The sequence below is a fragment of the Cyclopterus lumpus genome, chromosome 10 (genome assembly GCF_009769545.1).
Source record: "Cyclopterus lumpus isolate fCycLum1 chromosome 10, fCycLum1.pri, whole genome shotgun sequence".
NCBI lineage: Eukaryota > Metazoa > Chordata > Actinopteri > Perciformes > Cyclopteridae > Cyclopterus > Cyclopterus lumpus.
Genome location: NC_046975.1, coordinates 22,632,837 through 22,655,578, shown reverse-complemented (window position 1 = coordinate 22,655,578; position 22,742 = coordinate 22,632,837). Strand labels below are relative to the sequence as shown.

The following is a 22,742-nucleotide window of genomic DNA, read 5'->3' as shown; positions in this document are numbered from 1 at the left end:
CCCTACAAATTGACAGAAAATACGGAAGAAAAGCTGATTATACATTTTCAAAATGACTCCTTGAAATGACTTGTTTTGCTGACGGCCCAAAACCCCCCCAAAAATATTTAAATAACATAAATATCTGATAACAAAAAGCAGCAGCATGCGGCAGTTTTCTTACAATCAATTGACTACCACAATAATTTACTGATTAATTAGCTGTTGATAGACTAATTGATGGGTAATTTCAGCTGTAAAAGTGCATTTATTGCCGTTTTGTGCCGCAAAGCAATTAATTCGACTTCCCACAGAGTCCAACACAGTTGATGCAAAATGCAGCCAATAATGACTAATAGCTTTTATAAGTAGAACATACAAAAGGAACTAATGAAACTAATTAATTCACATTTCATGCCATAAAAGCAGAGCAATAGATTTCCAGTAAAATATGACTATGAACCAAAATAATTCCATTAGTGCTGCAACCTTTTCTTGGATATCGGAGTATCTGTTCACGCCCACTTCTTCCATTTATAAAAAAAAAAAAAACATATTTCCTGTGCACCAGAGAAAAAAATAAACCAGGTGCTCAAGCAAGGTAAAACTTAACTGGAGGTAATAACTGAAAATGTGAAAATACTGCGGATCCATAACTGGTCCTAATCGTGTAATATGCATGTGTCTAACACTGACGCAAAGCACACACACACACACACACACACACACACACACATCGTTAAAGAGAAACGTCCTCAGGTGAACACAGTGAGGTCATGAGTCATTGGAGGTCACTTCAAATGCTCACGGACGTAGACGACCGGCGACTTATCCGTTTGTAGTTCTGATGATTCACTTATTATTCATTCAGCCTATAAAATGTCAGAAAACTATTTTTTTTTTTTTTTTAAACGAGGTAAACGCAACTTCCTCAAGCCCCGAATTAGGTCTTCAATTTGCTTCTTTTGTCCCCAATAAAACCTTTTTAATTACACGACCGTGGAAAACGCAGAGAAGCGACGACACGTGACCAATAAACACATTTTATTAGAAGCGTTAAAACCTGCAACATGTTTGCTTTTCTTTCCCTTCAAATGCTGAAAAGAGCTCATCATTGTGTAAAAAAAAAAAAAAAAAAAAAAAAAAGGTTTTGCAGTAATTTTCCACAGCTATCCGTCAACCAAGATTACAACACTGTACAACAAATGACGATAATTTGTGCACACAATGACGATAATTTGTGCAAACTCTCAAGTCACAGTCTGCGGTGGAGAGGAAACTTGCTGCAACGAGCCGTCACATGTTTTTTGCTGTTGTTGTTGTTGTTGTTGGTGAACCGTGGAGCTCCTTCTTGCTTTTCCAGTTTTAACCACAAGCTGTGGGCTCCGGGCCGCAGGGCGAAGAGTCGCACACACACACACACACACACACACACACACACACACGGAGATGACAGTTACTACTCATTTTACTGTGCGAGCCGGGGGCCTCCGGGTTCAAGGCGGGCAGAGTAATTAATTCCTCATTTGGCCCACCGACGTTCATTTACCAAGCGGCTCTCTGGGCTCGTTAAGCCTCACGGAGATGCTAAACGGTGCCGTCACATGCGCGTCTCCGGGCTGCAGACTTTCGGGAGAATTTTGGGGGCGAAACAAAGACCCTTTGATCTGGGGGAGGGGGCTTCTTTCTTTTTTAATCAAAAAAGCTGACAGGCCGCTAAATAAAAGCTGACGTGTGAAATTGTCTGGTTCCTTCTTTCTTTCTTTCTTTCTTTCTTTCCTCCACGAGAGCCTCTCACGCCCAGAATAACTGCAGAAGGCAAGGTGAGATTGCGTAATCGTTGCGAAACGACAACAAACAGTGGCGGCGATGACGCGTCTCCCGGCAAATCTCGAGTTCCAAGACGCTCTCTGTCCACGCCGTGTGAATCATTCAACTTGAAAAGCAGAGTGAGTGGGACTCGAGCAACCGGCGTTCAGATATTAAATCTCGAATGCACAAACATATTGGACTCGAATATCTGCTCTAAGAAGACCGCTTTGTTAAAAACAACCGGAGGCATAAAGAGATGTCGAGGCATAAACGGGCGCGATAATAGGTGATATATTTCCAAATTGTTGGCAGGTGAAACACAAACTTCCTGGAACTGGTGGAGGACAAGCTGTGGGTAAATAATAAAAAAAATGTTTTAAATTGCATTAAAATAAACATCCTATTTGATTTTAAGGTTAAAAGTCAAAAAGTAACAAGAACAGCTGAAAGCCCAAAGAGAAACCCTTCCAGGAGCAGCGTTCAGCGACTTTGACAGTTTGAGGAACAGAAGAAAACAACAACAACAACAAGGCCCCACCTGACCCCGAGATATCGTTATGCACCGATTTGAATACGGTAATGTGTATTCTCATCGTTTTGTACTGATTTAATGTGTATTCTTCTCGTTTTGTACTGATTTAATGTGTATTCTTCTCGTTTTGTACCGATTTAATGTGTATTCTCGTCGTTTTGTACCGATTTATTGTGTATTCTTCTTGTTTTGTACCGATTTAATGTGTATTCTTCTTGTTTTGTACTGATTTGTGTATTCTTCTCGTTTTGTACCGATTTAATGTGTATTCTCGTCGTTTTGTACCGATTTAATGTGTATTCTTCTCGTTTTGTACTGATTTATTGTGTATCCTCATCGTTTTGCACCGATTTATTGTGTATTCTCATCGTTTTGTACCGATTTAATGTGTATTCTCGTCGTTTTGTACCGATTTAATGTGTATTCTTCTCGTTTTGTACTGATTTATTGTGTATCCTCATCGTTTTGTACCGATTTAATGTGTATTCTCATCGTTTTGTACCGATTTAATGTGTATTCTTCTTGTTTTGTACTGATTTAATGTGTATTCTTCTCGTTTTGTACTGATTTAATGTGTATTCTTCTTGTTTTGTACCGATTTAATGTGTATTCTTCTCGTTTTGTACTGATTTAATGTGTATTCTTCTCGTTTTGTACTGATTTAATGTGTATTCTTCTTGTTTTGTACCGATTTAATGTGTATTCTTCTCGTTTTGTACCGATTTAATGTGTATTCTTCTCGTTTTGTACCGATTTAATGTGTATTCTTCTCGTTTTGTACTGATTTAATGTGAATTCTTCTCGTTTTGTACCGATTTATTGTGTATCCTCATCGTTTTGCACCGATTTATTGTGTATTCTCATCGTTTTGTGCTGATTTACCGTATTTTCCGCACTATAGGGCGCACTGGATTATAAGGCGCACTGTCAATGAATGGTCTATTTTCGATATTTTTTCATATATAAAGCGCACCCGACTATAAGGCGCATTAAGCGAAACAAAACAGTCAGTCAAACTTTATTAAACGTGTTCACAATAACTCTCAACCTTGTTCAGTTGTAACACGTAAAAAAAAAACAGCAGGTCATCTTCTTGCTTCCTCCACTTCCGTACCATTGATTCATTAATGTTGAATTCTCTCTCAGCGGCTCTATTCCCATGTTCTACTGCGTGACTGACAGCCTTGAGTTTGAAGTCCGCGTCGTAAGCGTGTCTCTTGACAGCTGCCATTTTGGGGTCCTTACACACACACACACACACACTGTAATATTACGGCGAAGCACAGTATGTATTACTCCGCGACGCTCCTGACTACGGTAGCCGTAAAGGCTTGCGTTGCGAAATTTCGCCAGAGTTGAAATATTTAAACTTCCAACGCGAGTTGGAAAAGTTTCGCAACTCGCCAGCCAATCAGCGTTGAGATGCTCCGCCCCGTTTGGCTGCTGCTGCTCTGGTAGCAGCCAATCAGCGTTGAGATGCTCCGCCCCGTTTGGCTGCTGCTGCTCTGGTAGCAGCCAATCAGCATTGAGATGCTCCGCCCTTTAGGCTGCTGCTGTGAAGCTCCCCGAGCTGTGTGAGCCTACGGGTGATGTTATGAACCCAGACACCAGGGCGTTAGATGTTCCGACGTTTATGGGATGTCCACAACAAGTATAAAGCAGAACTAGTGGTTATTTCGACCGTGGTGGATGGAGGAAATTATAACTGTTTTTACCGAGACAAGCCACGCCCCCTTTTCGCAACTGGTTGCGAAAGACACAAATGAACACAACTTGACTGGCGAATAAACTGAATCGAGTTATAAAGCCGTTTGGTGTGAACGCACCATAATGCTGCAAGCGGTGCGGCTTTGTAGTTTACCAAAGTCGTACTAAAACATTTTGACAGGGCGCCGTGTACCACACAAAACCGCTTCGAGGTCAGTAAGCACAAACAGAATTAATCCATATATAAAGGCGCTCCGGATTATAAGGCGCACTGTCGTTTGAGAAAATTAAAGGCTTTTAAGTGCGCCTTATAGTATGTGTATTCTCATCGTTTTGTACTGATTTAATGTGTATTCTTCTTGTTTTGTACTGATTTAATGTGTATTCTCATCGTTTTGTACCGATTTAATGTGTATTCTCATCGTTTTGTACCGATTTAATGTGTATTCTCATCGTTTTGCACCGATTTAATGTGTATTCTTCTTGTTTTGTACCGATTTAATGTGTATTCTTCTTGTTTTGTTCCGATTTAATGTGTATTCTTCTTGTTTTGCACCGATTTAATGTGTATTCTCATTGTTTTGTACAGATTTAATCTGGATTCTCGTCGTTCTGCACTGATTTTAATGTGTATTCTCGTGACCTCTGGTCTGATTCGATGTGCACCGATTACAGAGTTGAATTTGTCGTCCTGCTGCCATAAAAACATCTTTGTTATCATGTGCTTAAGTTTAAATAGTAACTCTGGGAAATGAGTCTTCACTTTTGGATTCAGAGGTTTTTAAGAGTGGGGTCATGGGGGAGAGTGGCCGTCCCGTAACCACAAAGGTACCCGGTTTGATCCCCATTAGCTGCATGTTGAAGTGCCCTTGAGCAAGACACTGAACCCCCGGTCGCTTCACTGCTCCTCAATAACTAAGGATGGGTCAAATGCAGAGAAGAGTTTACCCACCGGGATCAATAAAAGTGTACATTTCTTTCTTTTCTTTACTGTTCCCTGATCTAAACACCGAGGATTTAAGAGGATTTTAAGAGAATGAAAACATGTCCGCGATGGAGGTTATGATTGTGGTTTGCTTTCTGTATTTTTGTCCGTTTGCCAGCAGGATTACGGGGAAAACTACTCACCCGAATTTCATCAAAAGGCTTGAGCGTGGGCCGAGAAAGACACCTTACAATTTTGGAGTGGATGTGAATCTCTAGTCGAGGACAGTCTTTGTTTTACGTTGAAAACCATGCCTGAAGAAATTCTTGGTCGACGAGAAAGTTAATTAAAAAAAAATCAACAGAAATATAAAACTGAGTGTCTCCACAACAAAACAAAAAAAATATCATACAAAAGCAACTGTTAAAATGTGTTTACCAGAGACGTGCTCATCATTTTCATTCAGCATGAATAAAAAAAAAAAGAGTAAAAAAACAACCAGGCGACAGCTGGAAGCGGCCTCGGCGTAGATCTCGTTATTAGTTTCATGTCTGACAGCACGACCGATCTTTGCCAAGTATGCAGTGAGTTTTTTTAAACAAGCTTCTTTCCTGAGCCATCTACTCCACCGAGGTATTCAGTTCTCCGGATTGTGCATCCGTTCAGTAAAGAGTTATTTTTTTTTAAAAAGGAGAAAGTGCTCTGAGCTTGACATCTGGGCGGCCGATCGGTCACTTTGGACTCTTTGTTCCCCTCAAACGGCCGATCGGTCACTTTGGACGGGGTATAAAAGCATAACTGCAATCTACGTTTCTACATTTCTCATCAAGTGTTTGAGGAGAAAGTGAGTCCGGTGCTGAGGATTTAAACTGCAGCTCGGTTTTTAGCAGAGAGAGATTCTCCACAGTTACTCAGTAGCTCATTTAAGAAGCTGTCTGGGATCAAAAAAAATACATGTTCTCTAGTTTAAAATCACTTTTTTTTGGTACATTATCAAGCCCTTAAGAGGCCATAATGTGCTCGAAAGGTCCTGTCGGGGAGGTGTTTTTTGTATTTTTTTTAAAAAGGAGAGCGGACGCAAGTTTGGGGTCAAAATCAATGCCGTAATTTGTCGTTGTGCTGTAGCAGGTTATTCAGTTACAGGTCAGAGGTCATTTGGGGTTTCCCCTGCAATGTAAGCGGAAACCCAGCATGTGCAACGGCCATATGTGGCATCTCTTGAGCACGGACCAAGTCACAGTCGGGTCGGCCCGAGAGCCGCCTGCGAGGGCCCGCGAGGTCCTTCAAGTTTGAGGTTCAGCTCACGGAGACCTCTTTGTTTTGGTCTGCGTGAGAAACCGACAGCCAGGGCGAGAGACCTAACTTCTGACTGACGCTCTGTGAAAGCTGGACTTGGATCTCTCTCTCTCTCTCTTTCCTCTCCGGCGGTGTGATCGGCTGGTACAGGATTTCAGGCAATTGAAGCTCACAAAAGCGGCGAGAAGACACTCTTTCAATATATATATATATATATATATATTTAAAAATTGAAATAATTAGCGGGTAAGATGTGAGACATGCAAGGCTTTAAAAAGCAAGTCGGGTTGTGGAGGTTCGACATGCACGACGGCGCCTGAGGGGGCTTGAATGTCGATACACGGCGAGGTTGTGCGGGTGAACTCAACGCCAACATGGTGGTGGTTGTTGTTGTTGTTGTTGTTGTTTTTGTGTGAAGGTCTGAGGTTTACGGTGCACGCACCTGCGGATCAAAAAGACGTCGAAACTGCAAGTTGGAAGACTCGAGCTCACGATGCAAAACTCTGCAACTTAGCAAAACCTTGTTTTCTTAAATTTAGTGAGAGAAAAAAAAAGCTGAATTTTCAAGAAATGATACAGAGAAGAAGAAAAGGGGGGGGGGGGGTAGTCCAAATCTCCCCCTCCTCCTCCCTCAAGTCCAGGATCTTACTGACCATGCAAATGTTAATTAAAAAAAGTTTAACAGCTGGACACAATACTCAAACATCACGTGTGACAACTAGTTGGGGCTGTTACACACAACAACAACAACAACAACAACAACAACAAACCCCCTGCTCGTACGCTCACGTGTTGCACAGAGAAAGTTTTCCTTCTCCAGCAGATTGACGTGAACACGTCCTTCAGGTGTCAAAGCGGGACACAGGTGACTAAAGACTGAGCCCAGACACCTACACCTTGGCCTGCTCGTCACCCCGACCGGGCTTCCTGTGTGTGTGTGTGTGTGTGTTAAAAAGTAACTAGTAACTAAAAGTTGAGAGAACCCCAGAATGTGAAGCCTGGTCCTGTTGTTAAGGTGACCACGTTTAAGATGCACCACCACCCAACTAAATACATAAATAAATAATCAATTGCACAGACTTGTTGGCTGCTTTGTGCATGCCCCCCCCCCACACACACACACACACAGGGCTCCTCGCTGCAGGGGCGACATCCAGAAGAAGTAAAGCACCAACTTTCTGTCTTGATTTAATCTAAACCTCATGTAGATCCTCTCTCTCGCACACACACTCACACACACTGAACTTTGGACGGCAGGAGGAAGAGGTTAGCCTAATGGTGGAGCATGATTTTTTTGTTGTGTGTGTGTGTGTGTGTGTGTGTGTGTGTGTGTGTGTGTGTGTGTGCGTGTGTGTGTGCGCGTGTCCCTCCTATAAGAACATTCCGGCTCACTGGGGGAAGAAGAACCGGGTGCTTGTTTGAGAGTAAACAGCCGCATTTAAAAGACGTGACGAGACAGGCAGCGAGGCGGCTGCCGGGAGCCTCCTTCCTTCTCCGGGGGCCGGCTAACCGTGTGCATCCCGGGCTAGCCGGAGAGCCGGAGAGCCGCCGCCGACGCCGTTGCCGTGCACGTTCCCCCCCCCCCCCCCACACACACACACACACACACACACACACACCGAAAAGAGAAAGCCTCCATCCCCCTCGGTGTGCAACTGCAGGGCCCTGCGCCGCCATACACCACACACACACACACACACACACAAAACAACACGTATAGCAAAGCCCCGTAGCACCAAGCGGAAAGAGACATGCGAAAAAATGAGGAGGAGGAGGAGGAGGGGGGGGGTGGTGGTAAAGAGAGAGAGAGAGAGAGGGGGGGGGGCACGAACCGGGACCGTAAACCGGCGGTAGACCCCACCGGGGACCGAACACGAGGAGGACAAGTCCAGCTGGACGAACTAACCTGGTTGGGAGCAGCACGGTCCGCTGGATATCGGGGTTGAATCCGAGTTAAATCCACTATCAGTACAACAAAGAGGCGAAAATGACCGAGCGGCCGCGGAACAGGCCGAAACAGCTATACTGGAGCGGCGCTGCGCATGCGCGGAGCACAGACAGAAGGGTTCGGAGAAGGAGGGGGGGTGTGGGAAGGCGGTCGGGGGGGGGGGGGGGGGCTGAAAGAGTGCAACTCATTTTTTATATTGATCCGCGGAGTGTGTGTCATTCATTATTCATTTGGAGGAAATAGCTCAAAGTCGACGGTTGTTTTTCATGGTGTGACATAAATAGGTTTAATGTGACAGTAGTATCTATAGACTAAGTGCTCTATAGATACATATAAGACAAAGTAACATTTTATGGACTTCATAAATTAGAGATAGCATATATAAATATATATATAACTAAAATACGATGTTTAATTGCTAATGTCCAGAAAGGAACTTAAATCTCAACTTTAAAGAGCTAAACTAAAATAACAATTTTTTACAGTCTATTCCATCTGATGAGGAAGGTTGTGTGTTATATTCAAAAGCTCCAGAACAGCTAGTAAATACCTAAAACCAGTGTTATATTTAAAAAACCTTAAAGATTTTTCAAAAAAAAAAAAAAAAAAACTTTATTCACCCATATTTATTCATGTGCCAAATTTGTATGCATAGTAAAGTGAACCCACCAAATCGTGAAATACAATGAAAATAAGAAATATAGCAAGCTCCATCAATTATCAGCCGCTGATCCGGGGTCAGGGTCACGTTGGCAGGTGGCCCAGCAGGCCTACCGAGGCTTCCCCTCTCACCCGCAACATTCTCCAGTTCATTCTGGGGGGGGGGGGGAGAGATATAATCCCTCCAGCGTGTCCCGGGTCATCCCCGGGGAGTCTCAAGTTTATAAGTATAACATGTGTTAAGGGCCATCCATCGATCCTTTGCCAGGTCTGGACCACCCGTCATGTTTCCCAAACGACGTCTTCCTCCTGCAAAATTATAAAAAATCACTATGCAACACAATAACGTGCAAAAGGTACCAGTTATACAAATGATGATCAATTAATAGAAGATAACATGCATACTGGGGCATCCATTGTTACAGACCTGCCCTATATTAAATGTGGCGTCTCGTACGGGCTCACAGGTCCAGGTGATTGAAGCTCTTGGCTCTGAAGGTCTGACAGAGGATGGACGAGGATGGCCGTTATATGAAATGAGAGGCTGATGAGGGAATGAGATGCAGGTGAGGAGGGGAAGGAAGCTACCTGCAGAGCAGATGAGGGAAGTGGGAACAGGTGTGTGTGTGTGGAAAGAAAGGCAACAGTGAGAGACAGACTGAGACAAAAGTAACTGAAAACAGAACGTATTGCATTGCATTGTCAGATATTGCTGTTATATTGCCCCCCGAGTGTAGATAATATTCTTTAAACTCATTGTGCAACATCTGACCCTTTTTTTTTCACTTCCTGTGGTCACATTTATGAAATTGTGGAAAATAAAGACGACAGAAGACAGAACTTTATTTATCCTAAAGGGAAATCGGTGTGCAGCGGTCGAAAAGAGTGCAGTTATAAACGATCAAGTCAAGGTGCTAATATATCCAAAATATGCAGTTTATAGATATGTATGGGAAATGGATTTGACCCTTAACATAAGTTCAAAATAATTACATTTTTCTATGAAATTCATTGAAATAATTGATTTTAAATCCTTAAATTAAACTTTACAATTGACCTCTCACCAATGGAGGAAGCTGTAAACACCAACAGTTTATTTATGTTGTTGATGCACAATGAATGATCTACAGAGAGAAATGCCATAATTGGCCAGGCAATTTAATTTAAAGAGCACCATTCAGACACAAGACAATTCAGTGTTAAGACGTTAAGTTAACTGCCTTTAAAAGACGACAAAAAGGTGGGTACAAAATGTATAAGTTATGCATCTAATTTATTAAAATTGCAGTAAGCAATCATGTTTAAAGCCTTGATTTAATTGAGAAGTCATTTTCCGGTAGCCGTCAAGTGTCCAGGAAGCTCGTTCCCCAGGTGGGGAGCCGAAGAACCAAAAGCCGGCTCCAGATTCTTCGTGATGATGTCGAAAACAAACAAACAGTTTTTCCCCCAAATCTCTGTTTTTAGCCCGACAACAGGTCAACATCTGTGACCCCCTCAGAGGTTTTCGAGTCTCTGACAGATGATTCAGCCTCACGACGCTGCAGCCGTGTGTGTTTTTGTTGTTGTTTTGTCTTCAACTGCATACGTCGCTCTTCACCACAACACAGAATCTCTTTTTCATATTCCTTGTGCAGGATGTACAGTAACTCAATTTAAACCTTTTCTGGGGCGCTGCGGTTACATTAATTCAATCAAGTATACTGAGTCATTTCCAGGAGCCGGTGAGCTTTGTGTGAAGAGGCCACAGGACGAGTTACCTTTGAGCTAAGTGTGATTCTTAACCTCTGATTACAGCAACTTAAAACCAGGACTGTAAACTAAGCTCTGCGTCAGCCAATGAAGGACCTCCAAATGCAACACACGACCGCTTTAAGTAAAACTTCCTGAAGCGTATAGACGTGCTTCTGCATTTAAGATATTTTCCTTCCATAGTTATGTTGACAATATTACATGTCAACTGTTTGAGATACTGTCTATAAAAAAGGTTTAAGACATTAAAGAAGTATTAATTAACTCTATTGAGCAATACCTTTTTGTGTATTCCATATACATTGACTGTGTGACATATACTGACGTTGCTTTTCCCAAACAACAGCTCCTCAGAATCAATGAAGTTGCAGTTTACTGTCCAAAATGTCATTATTCATATTTTTTCACCATTTGTATGAAATTGTCATAATTGATTCTTAATAGAAAAAATTGACCACCAAATTGCATCTGTTCATCCTTGAGTCAAAGAGGATATTTATGCCAAATTTCAAGAAATTTCCTCGAAGGTGTAACCAAGATTTTTTTCATTCCCGAGAACGGAAAAGAATGCACAGATCGCCCGAAAACATCTCAAAATAAATTGTAATTTCTAAAGTACTAGCAGGAAAAAAAACTCACTCAAGTTGTTAAAGTGAATAATATTTTAGATAAATTCCAATCGGGCTTTTTAAAAACACAGTACTGAAACTCCATCTTGGTTTTGATAATCTTCGATATGCGGACGACACTCCACTCTATGTTTCAGTCAAACCAGAAGACTTCACCTGGACACTCTCTGCAACTGTTTAGCCGTAAAATAAAAGACTGGATGTCGCTTCATCTTCGGCTTCATCTTCAGCTTCATCTTCATCTTCCCATTATCGGCCTCGGAGAGCTCACTTCGGCCATGTTTTTTTTGCATCGCTGCATCGGTTGCCAGTGAAATTCAGGATTGATTTTAAGATTCTTTGAATCACTTAAAGGGCACTTTTCTATGTCTATCTCTTTTCTATTTTAGTGTAAGGCTGCAACATTATAATCTAACGTGAAAACCTTCTGAATGCACTAATCCTCTTGGGCGATAACAACCTTGGGATTCCCTATGAACTGAGTTTGAAGTATGCTTTTTCTTACAATGATTCTTGGACTTTTTCTTACCAGGATGGACCTTTTTCTATTTTCTTTAAATAATTTCCAGTGCTCACACTAACACGTGGGCATTTGTATTGTATTCATGCTGAATCCATCAGGTTGTGAAGTGGATTATTTCGCATTTTGAAAGTATTATTCCACATACCCTCAGTGCACACAGAGATGTTAAAGAAGTGAAGATCTCTCACTCTTTTCCTTTTACCAGATACAAGAAAAAATAATAATGCAAAACAAGACTGCATCATTTCTTGACCACATTTTACTGCACTTGTGTTGTACCCGGTCAGCAACCTGTGGTTCTGCGGAGTGAAACCGATGTGGAAGTGTCTCAAAACTTGCATTCTACTGACCAGCAGGGGGCGACTCCTCCGGTTGCAAAAATAAGTCAGGTTGTATATAAGTCTATGAGGAAATGCCTCTACTTCTGTCTTGATTTATTCCCTCAGTAAACATTGTAAATATGAGTTTATGGTCTCAATCTCTAGTTTCAAGTCTTCTTCAATACAGCACAATGTTCATTTAGTAAATTATGGTCATTTAGAGTCAAACAGACCATAAAGCAGAGGATGCTTTAGAACGGGGCTTACTTTGATTGACAGGTCTCTGACGCTAACAGAGACGTATACCACGTCATTAAGTCCTTCACATTCCAAATATGGGAACTTCTGATTATCGGTTGGAAAGAAACCAACATGGCGACGACCATTATCCAAGATTGACAAACTTGAGGGTTCAAAACGTTAGTCCACTAACCAATGGGTGACTACGTCCTCTTCCTAGATACAGTCTATGGTTACAACAGATGGGGCTAGAAATAAAGAGATGGTGTCCTCTCAGGTGCTCTTTGATTGCGCTCGGACCGACAGAACCTTTTAGGGTACACATGTGCAGGATAGCTATTGAGCCTTTTGGGAACCACATTCTACGCACATGTGTCATAGCCCAATAACATGAAGCATGACATCCCTTATTTTAACTCCTTGTGCAAAAGTGCACCAATCAGCCAGCCAATCAGAGTAGACTGGACTTTTTCGGGAGGAGGACTTAAAGAGACAGGAGCGAAAACAGAGCGTTTCAGACGGTTATTATGTAAAAGTTAATGTTGTTTTTTTGGACATTAAAGGGTGTTTTTCTTCATCCTCTACATTTTGTCGTTATATGTAATATGATGTCCCTAAAATCAACATACACTGGCTCTACCTAAGTTGTAGAAATTAATGTGTACATCCGGGGCCGTTGTTTCAATGACAGAGAGGTTCATCTTGGTTATTGTAGATCTTTAATGTTTTGGAACACTCCCGGCTGTGTTCTGGAGCTATAAAGGACTCTTTGGATACTCTGCATGTACTCATGGAGGATGGTGCCGCAGAGAGTAAGACGGGTTCTTCCTCGGTTTCTTCCTCCGAGGCTCCGAGGACCCCGAACACGGAGCTGAAGAAACTTCTGCTGTTCAAGGTCTACAAGAGGAGGTGGTTCGTCCTGCTCGTTCTGTGTCTGTTGAACTGCTCCAACGCCACGGTGAGTTGTTTCTGCTTCACGGTGTTAGAACCTGGAGGAAACACCGCTTCTTTAGGCTGGACTTCTGATGTTGAGGCTCATCCATGTGCAGCAGCGTTTGTTTGCTTCAAGAAAACGACGTTGAATAGTTGACGTTAAACCAACTTTACATAAAAACTAAAACAATAATAATATAATATATACTATATATAATATACTAATGTAATAATGATACAAATATACTAATCTAATACCAAATATACTAATGTAATAATGATACAAATATACTAATCTAATACCAAATATACTAATGTAATAATGATACAAATATACTAACCTAATACCAAATATACTAATGTAATAATGATACAAATATACTAATCTAATACCAAATATACTAATGTAATAATGATACAAATATACTAACCTAATACCACAAATATACTAATACTACTAATGTAATAATGATACCAATATACTAATACCACAGTGATACAAAGGTAATAATAAAAGGTGTTGTCATTAAGTGGTGATGTCTCTCTCTCACTCTCTCTCTCTGCCTCGGAGCATCTTTTGCAAGAGAGAGAGATTTATGATAATAACCGCTGAGGCTCCAGGGTGGGCCGGGAGTTAGCTTTTTGAGTGAGAGGGTAAACAAGCATCTCAGTCATGTGGGAAGAAGTGTGAGACTGCAGGCAGAACATGAAGCGCTAATGATTAGTTTAAAGAAATAAAGAAATAAAACTAGAGGTCGAGAAACGCCACTTTCTCGACAAGGGAAAAAAAGGGAAGACACCTTCAGGAGAGCAACAGAGGAGGATCCCTCTCCCCGGATGGACAGAAGCAATAGATGTCATGTGTACAGATGAACAGCGTTATGTATAATTAGTAGGCATGGACCACGATCCAGATGTCCACAATCCATGAAACGGAAGGAGAAAGAGAGGAGGGGGGGGCATCAGCAGGGCCATGGCAGGAGGCCGACCCACCAGGCATGAGGCATCGCGAAAGAGGCCGGACCAATGAGGCCAGGCCTTTGAGGCAGGAGGCACAGAGAAAGAGGCAGGGCCATTGGGAAGGAGGCCAGGTCTAGGCCAGGGGCTGGATGCACGAAGCAGAGAAAAGGAGTCAGGACCCAGGAGCCAGGACCAGCTTCATACACAGCCAGGTCCAATAGACCCTATGAGACGAGAAGTCACAAAGACTCCGGGGAAGAAGTAGTGTTAGTAAGGTGCAATGAAGAGACGTACATTTGTCCATACTGAGAGAGAGAAGAGGAGAGAGGAGCTCAGAGTATCCTTAAACATCCCCCAGCAGCCTATAAGCCTATAGCAGCATATCAAGGGGCTGGAACAGGGCAAACTTGATTCAGCCCTAACTATAAGCACTATTAAAGTCTATTCTTAAATGAGGTGACTGAGTCTGCCTCCCGGACTGAAAGTGGAAGCTGGTTCCATAAAAGAGGAGCTTGATAACTGAAGGCTCTTGCTCCCATCCTACTTTTTAGGACTCTAGGAACCACGAGTAGCCCCGTATTTAGTGAGCGCAGCTCTCTAGTGGGGCAATATGGTACTACAAGCTCCTTAAGATATGATGGTGCATCACCAATCAAGGCTTTGTAGGCGAGGAGAAGAATTTTAAATGTGATTCTTGATTTTACAGGGAGCCAGTACAGAGCAGCTAATACAGGAGTCATGTGATCTCTTTTCTTAGTTTGTGTGAGTACACAAGCTGCAGCATTCTGGATCAACTGGAGGGATTTAAGAGACTTATTAGAGCAGCCTGATAATAAGGAGTTGCAGTAATCTAGTCTGGAAGTAACAAACGCGTGAACCAGCTTTTCTGCATCTTTTTGAGACAAGATGTGCCTGATTTTTGAAATGTTACGTAGATGAAAAAATGCAGTTCTTGAGATTTGCTTCACGTGGGAGTTAAAGGACAAGTCCCGATCAAAGATAACTAGAGATTCTTTACAGTGGTGTTGGATGCCAGGGCAATGCCATCTACAGAAACCACATCACCAGGTAATTGATCTCTGAGGTGTTCTGAGTGGAAACTAGTGCACACATTGGAAAAAAGAAAAGAAAGAAGTGCCACACCCAGTTCTGCAGATATTGGTCAAGAAGTATAGCTAGAAATGTAGCTGGGTGAACTGGTTTCTCCTCCCCAGAGAAGCAACCTGACATCTAAGAGATACGGTTACGTACGTATCCAACATCCAGAGATGTTTCAACAGAATTGAGGGGGAATTCGTAACCTTTTTATTAGACAAATGCAAACTCTTAACAACCTATTTCTAACAAGAGTGCCATGATTGTGTTTGTCTAAATGTTTTCGCTGTGAAGGCTGTTTTTACACCTAAATCTAAATGGGGAAAACATGCTATAATTTCAACAATCGTACTTGAATAAAAGTCACGCGACGAAGAAACCTGTTACGTTTGTGTTAGTTTGTTCAGTAGCGGTCACATGAGAGCAGAAAACCACCGTGATACAAAGGTACTAATACCACACAAATATACTAATACCACAGTGATACAAAGGTAATAATAAAAGGTGTTGTCATTAAGTGGCAATGTCTCTCTCTCTCTCTCTCTCTCTCTCTCACTAAAGATGCTCAGAGGCATTCATGATGTGGTAAATAACTGCTTGACGACCCAGTTGGATATCAGCCGCCCTGCTGAGGCTCCAGGGTGGGCCGGGAGTTAGCTTTTTGAGTGAGAGGGTAAACAAGCATCTTGGTCATGTGGGAAGACGTGTGAGACTGCAGGCAGAACATGAAGCGCTAATGATTAGTTTAAAGAAATAAAGATAAATCGCTAGAGGTCGAGAAACGCCAATTCCGCCACTACAGTTTTAGGTTGGGCCTCGAGGGGAGTTTTAAATACACTGTCCAATTCGAAAAAGGTGGCCTTGAATGTCAGATTCTGAGCCTTGATTGATTATTTCTTGATCAGACATGTTCTGATTTAAGTTAAGTTATTGTCTGGCTGCTTTGTGTTGAGACAAATTGTTCAATATGAAAGTTTGTAGTTTTGCATTCCTTAATGTGAAGAATTGAAAGTGCTTTACACTGAGTATTGTATCGTCACTTGTACCGATGATACTCGGCCCCACCTTCCATGGGAATTACCTTTTCTTTGTCTGGGAATAAGTATCACCAAATATAATATAACTCCTGACTGTAAGGGTTACAGGTACTGGAACTCACAAGCACGACTCAGAGGCAGATGGACAAGCAAAATACTTTTACTTAGTTTCAGTTACTTAGTCAGTCGAAACAGGCAAACAAAGGTCCAGGGTCGACGGGACAGACGAAACAGGGTCAGAACAGGTAGATCAAGGCATGAGACAAAGGTCTAATGTGAAGGGGGAACTCTCTCTCTCTCTCTCTCTCTCTCTCTCTCTCTCTCTCTCTCTCTCTCTCACCCATTTCACATGACCGCAACGTCTGATTGCTGATATGCAATTTTATATATATAATACACTTGTTTAATGGATTTGCTGCTGAGATAAATACATTTTATGTAATTAATTAACGCCTGTGGAAAGAAAATCCAACCTGTCTGTCGTGTCCTGTTTGGTTCCAATAAAACACCACTTTTATAAAGGATTAATAACAGATGCATTCATTTCACATGTCATGATTTAACTGGACACTTCTATTTTAAGCACAGCCATTGGAATCAGTTACCTTTTTGATTTCCTTCTTTTAAAATATTCTCTTATAATACATTTCCTATTTTTTTATAAATATATTTCTTTTATAAAACATAAAATGTCATTTGAATTCCTATAATAAGGAGCTTCTAGATTGAGCTTTCGGCAGGATACTGATTATGAAACATTGGTTTATTCATTGGTTTATTTATGTAAAAGTATTTCATATCCAAACCCGTCCTCCAGTATAATCATTCGTTACAGAAAATTTGCATTTTATATTCATATCTCATGCTTTTAAGAACTGATCCAAGCATCACATTTACGGACATCACTTTTGAACAAATCCCCCCACCGTGTGTCTTCCCCAGTTATGGCTGACCTTTGCACCAGTAGCGGACCGGTCTGCCAAGTTCCTGGGGGTCAGTCTGGAGAAGATCAACTGGTTGTCAGTGGTCTACATGGTGGTGGCCATACCGCTCAGCTTTGGGTCCACGTGGATGCTGGACACCCTCGGGCTGCCACGGTACGAACCTCTCTCTGAAAACGATCAAAGAGGATCTGTGTCTGCTGAAAGGCTTCCCGTGGATGCAGAAAGGACAGAGATGGAAACAAAACCACAATATCTGTAGTTTGTGGAATCTATTTATATCTTGGTTTGCTGAAACACCAGAAACAAATGCCAGGGTTTGACTTTTCAATAAAACAAAATTATGACTTCTGTGTTAACTGCATGCCAAACGAATCAAAAGCACACAAGGCCAAATAGCCTTCTAATGAACCTCATGAGGCGTAGCTCATGTTTCTTAACTGGCGGCCGACTACGTTCCCTTCGCTTGACTGGTTCAGTTTAGATGACACTCATGGGGTGCGGAATTAATATACTGTACGTACACATTATGCACAAACATTTTAATAATTTTGTTGGCATTGAAAATGTTTTTTTTAGCATTAAAAATATATAATTTTTCCTTTAAATTGTTTTTTCTTTTGGGAAAAAAAAATATATTTTTTGACATTCAACTTTTTTTGGCCATTACAACTTTTTTTGGGGGGGGATTCAAAAATGTTTTTTTTTTTTTTTGCATTTTAGTCTTGCGTTCCCGTAAATTTAAAGAAACTTTAGCTGTTAAATTACAAATCTGAATCTGGTGTGGTGTTATCGGTGGAAGAATGGGTGTTTTAAATTGGGTCAGATTGATTAAACTCACTGACTGAAACACTTGGAGTCTAGAAGCTCTCTCCTGTGATGTGTTATACATTTCATATTTAGGGTTAGAGTAAACGCATGCATGACAACATGACCATATTGCCTCTGCAGCTGATTTTGGGGGCGTGGCTAAACATGTTCGGGGCCCTGCTGCGCTTCATCGGGGCGTCCGTGTACCCGGAGGGCCCGGGATTCACAGCCAAGTACCTGTTGGTGATGTCGGGTCAGACCCTCGGGGCCATGGCTCAGCCTCTCTTCATTTTCACCCCCACCAAGGTGGCGGCTCACTGGTTCCCTGACCACCAGCGCGCCACCGCAAACATCGCCTCCATGTGTGAGTGACTCATCTCTGCTGAGATGCGGACGTGAACCGGCCTCCACAGGGGTCAGCGGGTAGAGAGCCACACATCAGCCAAACACCTTTACATATACAATGGTTTATTTATTCATCCACTTCTCCTTACCCAGTCACTCCTTATCAGTCCACCGTGGATTAGACCCAGATACAGCTTCACCTGCAACCCTCAACCTGTGGTTGGAGCTCCGGAGGGAGGAAGAGAGCTCAGCTTCCGGCAACAGCAGCATCTCCTCCTCCTCCACCTCCACTTCCTCCTTCTAGCCGACACCACGGACGTATTGCTCGACCCACTGGAGGGAATGGGGGGCACTGGAGAACTAGAACCAGGACTGAGAGGGGCAGACTGTCAGACCCTGCTGTAGTAGGTTGAGAGGTTTTCTAAAGAGAGTCTGGTTCTCAGAGACACTACCACTTTAGTCCACAGGGGGTGCCAGAATCAACACAACATGAAAGGTCCTCGTAGTAACTAAGTTAACAATGTCAACAAGGCTCTGCAGAAGGAAACGAGGTGAAGATACAACTACAATGCAGTCAATGAGGATAACCAATTACAATGAAAACTCAACCATGCCTTGGGACCCCTTTCTCCCTCCCGTCTCGATACTGTAATCGGTCTAATAAAAGCCTTCCAACAGCGTGCAATGTTCCTGAGGTGAAAGAAGGCAGTTTGGGTGATGTGGTTGGCTTGGGGTAGGAAAGAGAGGGTGGGGTCGAGGATGATACCGAGGTTGCTGACCTGGGTGGAGGGGGTGACAATGGAGCCATCAATGTTGAAAGAGACGGTCTGGGCTGAGCGGGTGAGGGAGTTAGAGCCGATGATGAGTATTTCAGATTTATTGCAGTTGAGTTTGAGAACGTTCTGTTGCATCCATGATTTTATATCAGTGAGACAGGTAGTGAGAGTGGAGTGGGTGACTGAGTTGATGGTCTTGGAGGAGAAGTAGAGTTGGGTGTCGTCAGCGTATCAGTGGAAGTTGAGACCTAGACTACGGATGATTTGTCCAAGGGGAAGGATGTAAATGATGAAGACGAGGAGACCAAGCACAGAACCTTGGAGGACACCGTTGGTGACTGGGGAGTTGGAGGATTTACAGTTGTTTATGGCAATGAATTGATGTTGCTCTGAAAGATATGAGGTAAACCAGGAAAGGGCAGTCCCAGTTATGCCAAGGGAGAACTGGAGACGTGAGAGGAGGATGGAGTGGTTGATAGTGTCGAAGGCGGCACTGAAGTCAAGGAGGATGGAAAGCAGCAAGAAGTATGTCATTTGTGATTTTCAGCAGGGCGGTTTCTGTGCTGTGTTTTGAACGGAAGCCGGATTGGAAGGGTTCGTAGAGATTATGGAGATTGAGGTGAGACTTGAGTTGTGATGCAACAGCTCTCTCATGGACTTTGGACAGAAAGGGGAGGTTGGAGACGGGCCGGTGTTGTTAGGGATGTCAGGGTCAAGACCAGGTTTTTTTTAGCACAGCGGCGAGCTTGAGTCGGGGGGGTATGAGACCAGAGAACAGTGTGCGGTTGATGTTTGTGATGAGAGCAGTCAGGCCTCGACTAAGCAAGAGGGGAGGGGGTCAAGGGCACAGGTGGAGGATTTATTTCAAGTTCATCTTAGATTTAAGTTACTTAGTACTGTCACATTCCTCTCAGAACATGCGCTTAAAATCGTACCTTTGGATTTTGTGAGACTGGTCGGTGGACCTTTGACCCTCTATGGTGGGGCCATGCTTCCCCGGAAGAATATCTGGTACAATTTAAAGTTAAGTTAATCAATCTGGCGCACTTTGGGGAGCAGAATCAAGAGGCTCAATCTATGAAGAACTTGAGTGAACAATGTAATCATAAACACACACTGGTTGTATGAATATGAATGGGCGATGACACAAAAATCCACACTCGAGACGAGACGGGTCAGTGGGTGAAAGAACAAAGGGAATGTCGCAGTGTTTGATCATGCAAACACTATAAATATATATATGGAGGTGTTTGTGGTTCTGAACTCCCAGAGATCCTTCAATCATGTAAACTAACCAGCTGCTCTTCTCTATGTCAAACAAATAGAAATACTTTAATGAACAAGAGTAAAGCTGGATGAGTGATACCAAGCAACCAAGTGGACACACAATAATGTTGAATATCATTACATTTATGTGGCAGCTATTGGGCAATAAAGGTGGTACACAGAGATACGGCTCATCACCACTGTTTTTTGATTTCATAATTCATGTTTCCTCCTCCTCCTCTCAGGTTTTTCTGCTGCAGCACCAGAGAACTGCCGTAGCTGTCGTCTGCTCCCTTTTTGGTTTTTTCGGGTTCTCCATATACCCGGTAGCTATGGAGCTGTCGGTGGAGTGTTCGTATCCCGTTGGGGAAGCAACGTCAGCCGGACTCCTCTTCGTATCGGGGTGAACAAACACAACGACCAGGATACAGTGTGGCAGATTACATGTGATTTAAACACTTTTCTACACAGATGTTACCGTGTTTCTGCTCAAAAGGAACTCAACTGTTTGACATTTGAGTGGTTTCCTTTTGTCAGAAAGTAAAATTAACAAATGATAGCTCCTGAGCTGTTGATGACGGACCCCAGTAAAAACAACAAGATTTTTAAAGGTTTCCACACACCCATTGTCTCCCTGACTTCCTCTCTGAACTCTCTGTGTAATTCATAATAGTCGTGGCTGTTTGAATGTGATCTTCTCCAGACAGATTCAGTCCGTCCTCTTCATCGTCCTCCTTCAGTCTCTCACTAAACGCCTCACGGACTCTCCGCTGTCGACCTGCGGGGACATCGTCCTGAGCTGGAAGGGTAGGTCACGTGACCTCATGCCTCCCGTGAGCGTCTCAACCTCAGGGTGGGGGGTGGGGGGGGGGGGCGATCTGACTCAGTGCCCTCCGTTATGTATGAACATGCAGTATGAATTCAGTATATACTCACGACTTCGTCGTCACACGGCACCGTGAACTTTGAACCTGTTGCTCATATATCTGAAGCGCAAAGGATTGTGGGTCAGAAGGGCCAGCAAAAGAATGCCAGAACATCAGTAACCTGGACGTTCCTCCTCCCTCAGTGCCGCTGATGTTGATGGCCGGGCTGTGCACCTTCTTCAGCTGCTGCTTCGTGATCTTCTTCAACACGCGATACCGGCGGCTGGAGGCCGAGGAGCAGGCGGTGTACGGGACCAAACCGAGAGCCGCCTCGACGGGCTCCAAGGACGCTCCAAGCGTGCAAGGCGTGAAACGAGACAGACAGGTGCGTTTCTGGGATTTAAAAAGGGGGAGGAGCGTCAATTTGTCCCCCATTTGTGGCCGCGGATATCCATTGTTTCAGACGGCTCATAGATTGTTAATTATCTAACAATAAATATTGTATTATGGGCTGAAATGGAAGGCACCCAATGCATTCACAATAACCAAGTCAAACTAGGATTGCAATGTACAGAGAAAAACACTAAAGGACTCGATCCAGGATAGCATGAGAGGCAGATAAAAAAGACACAGAAATGCTTTCAAATGATTTCAAAAATAGAATCCACAGGTGATTTCAGACAATTTAAAGTACCACTGATCAACCATGTACCTAAACGTGCAATACTCTCAATCCCATTCACATGCCTCTGCTATGAAGTTTGATTCATGGTAAATTCTGCCCACAAATGACTCCGGTTCACTTGTAATCATTTGCTTTGCTTAATCATGTTTCCTTGGGGTGGACATCCAGCCTCTGTTTTGCTGGCAAGGAAGTTTCTGGCCACCAGAAACCTCCTCTGGTTTCAGACCAATGCCATAGTGCTCGGCAAGCTCATACAAGTGTGATTCACTCAAGACATTCTCAGATTTAGGGCTGCATGCCTGGATGGCTTTTAGTAGGCCTGCATCTACACTAGAACATTGTAGTTCAAGCTCACTGACTATCCTGTCCACACAAGGTTTGTGAGGTGATCAACTCAGTGCCTGAACCCAAAGTTGTCTCCAACACAAAATCCTCCATTTTCCTCTGTTTATGCCTTTTCTTAGCATCTTGTTCTGGGATACTGTGGGTGTGGCACACGGCCTTTGGTTCTCTCATACAGCTCTGTGGCAAATACATCTGTGCGTTTAGCCCCTCAGAGTGTCACATACAGCTTGCTGATAAAACCTTCTGCCAGGTCTAAAGTATCTTTCTGAAGGAACTTGTGGAGTCCTTCAGTTACAGACAGAAGTGTCTGGAACATCAGTAGTGAATAGAGAACTTGTAGAGCTTCGCTCGGAGACCAACAGC

At 42.9% G+C, this 22,742-nt stretch overlaps 2 protein-coding genes across 2 annotated transcripts in view; one reads left to right on the top strand and one right to left on the bottom strand.

Annotated features, from left to right (window-relative positions):
* Positions 1-8,304, bottom strand: part of LOC117737556 (polycomb group RING finger protein 3) — a 37,870-nt gene extending 29,566 nt beyond the window's left edge. Inside the window, exon 1 of the mRNA XM_034543607.1 lies at positions 8,158-8,304. The gene's annotated coding sequence lies outside the window, so the exon portion shown is untranslated. The remainder of the gene's footprint in view (positions 1-8,157) is intronic.
* Positions 8,305-13,094: 4,790 nt separating this feature from the next.
* LOC117737244 (solute carrier family 49 member A3-like) lies at positions 13,095-22,635 on the top strand. Its single transcript, XM_034543014.1, has 9 exons — positions 13,095-13,278; positions 17,288-17,442; positions 17,475-17,481; positions 18,238-18,460; positions 19,799-19,836; positions 20,729-20,886; positions 21,187-21,290; positions 21,553-21,734; positions 22,555-22,635. The coding sequence occupies exons 1-9, from the start codon at positions 13,111-13,113 to the stop codon at positions 22,633-22,635; spliced, it is 1,116 nt and encodes a 371-aa protein (XP_034398905.1). The 5' UTR covers positions 13,095-13,110.
* The last annotated feature ends 107 nt before the right edge of the window (positions 22,636-22,742 follow it).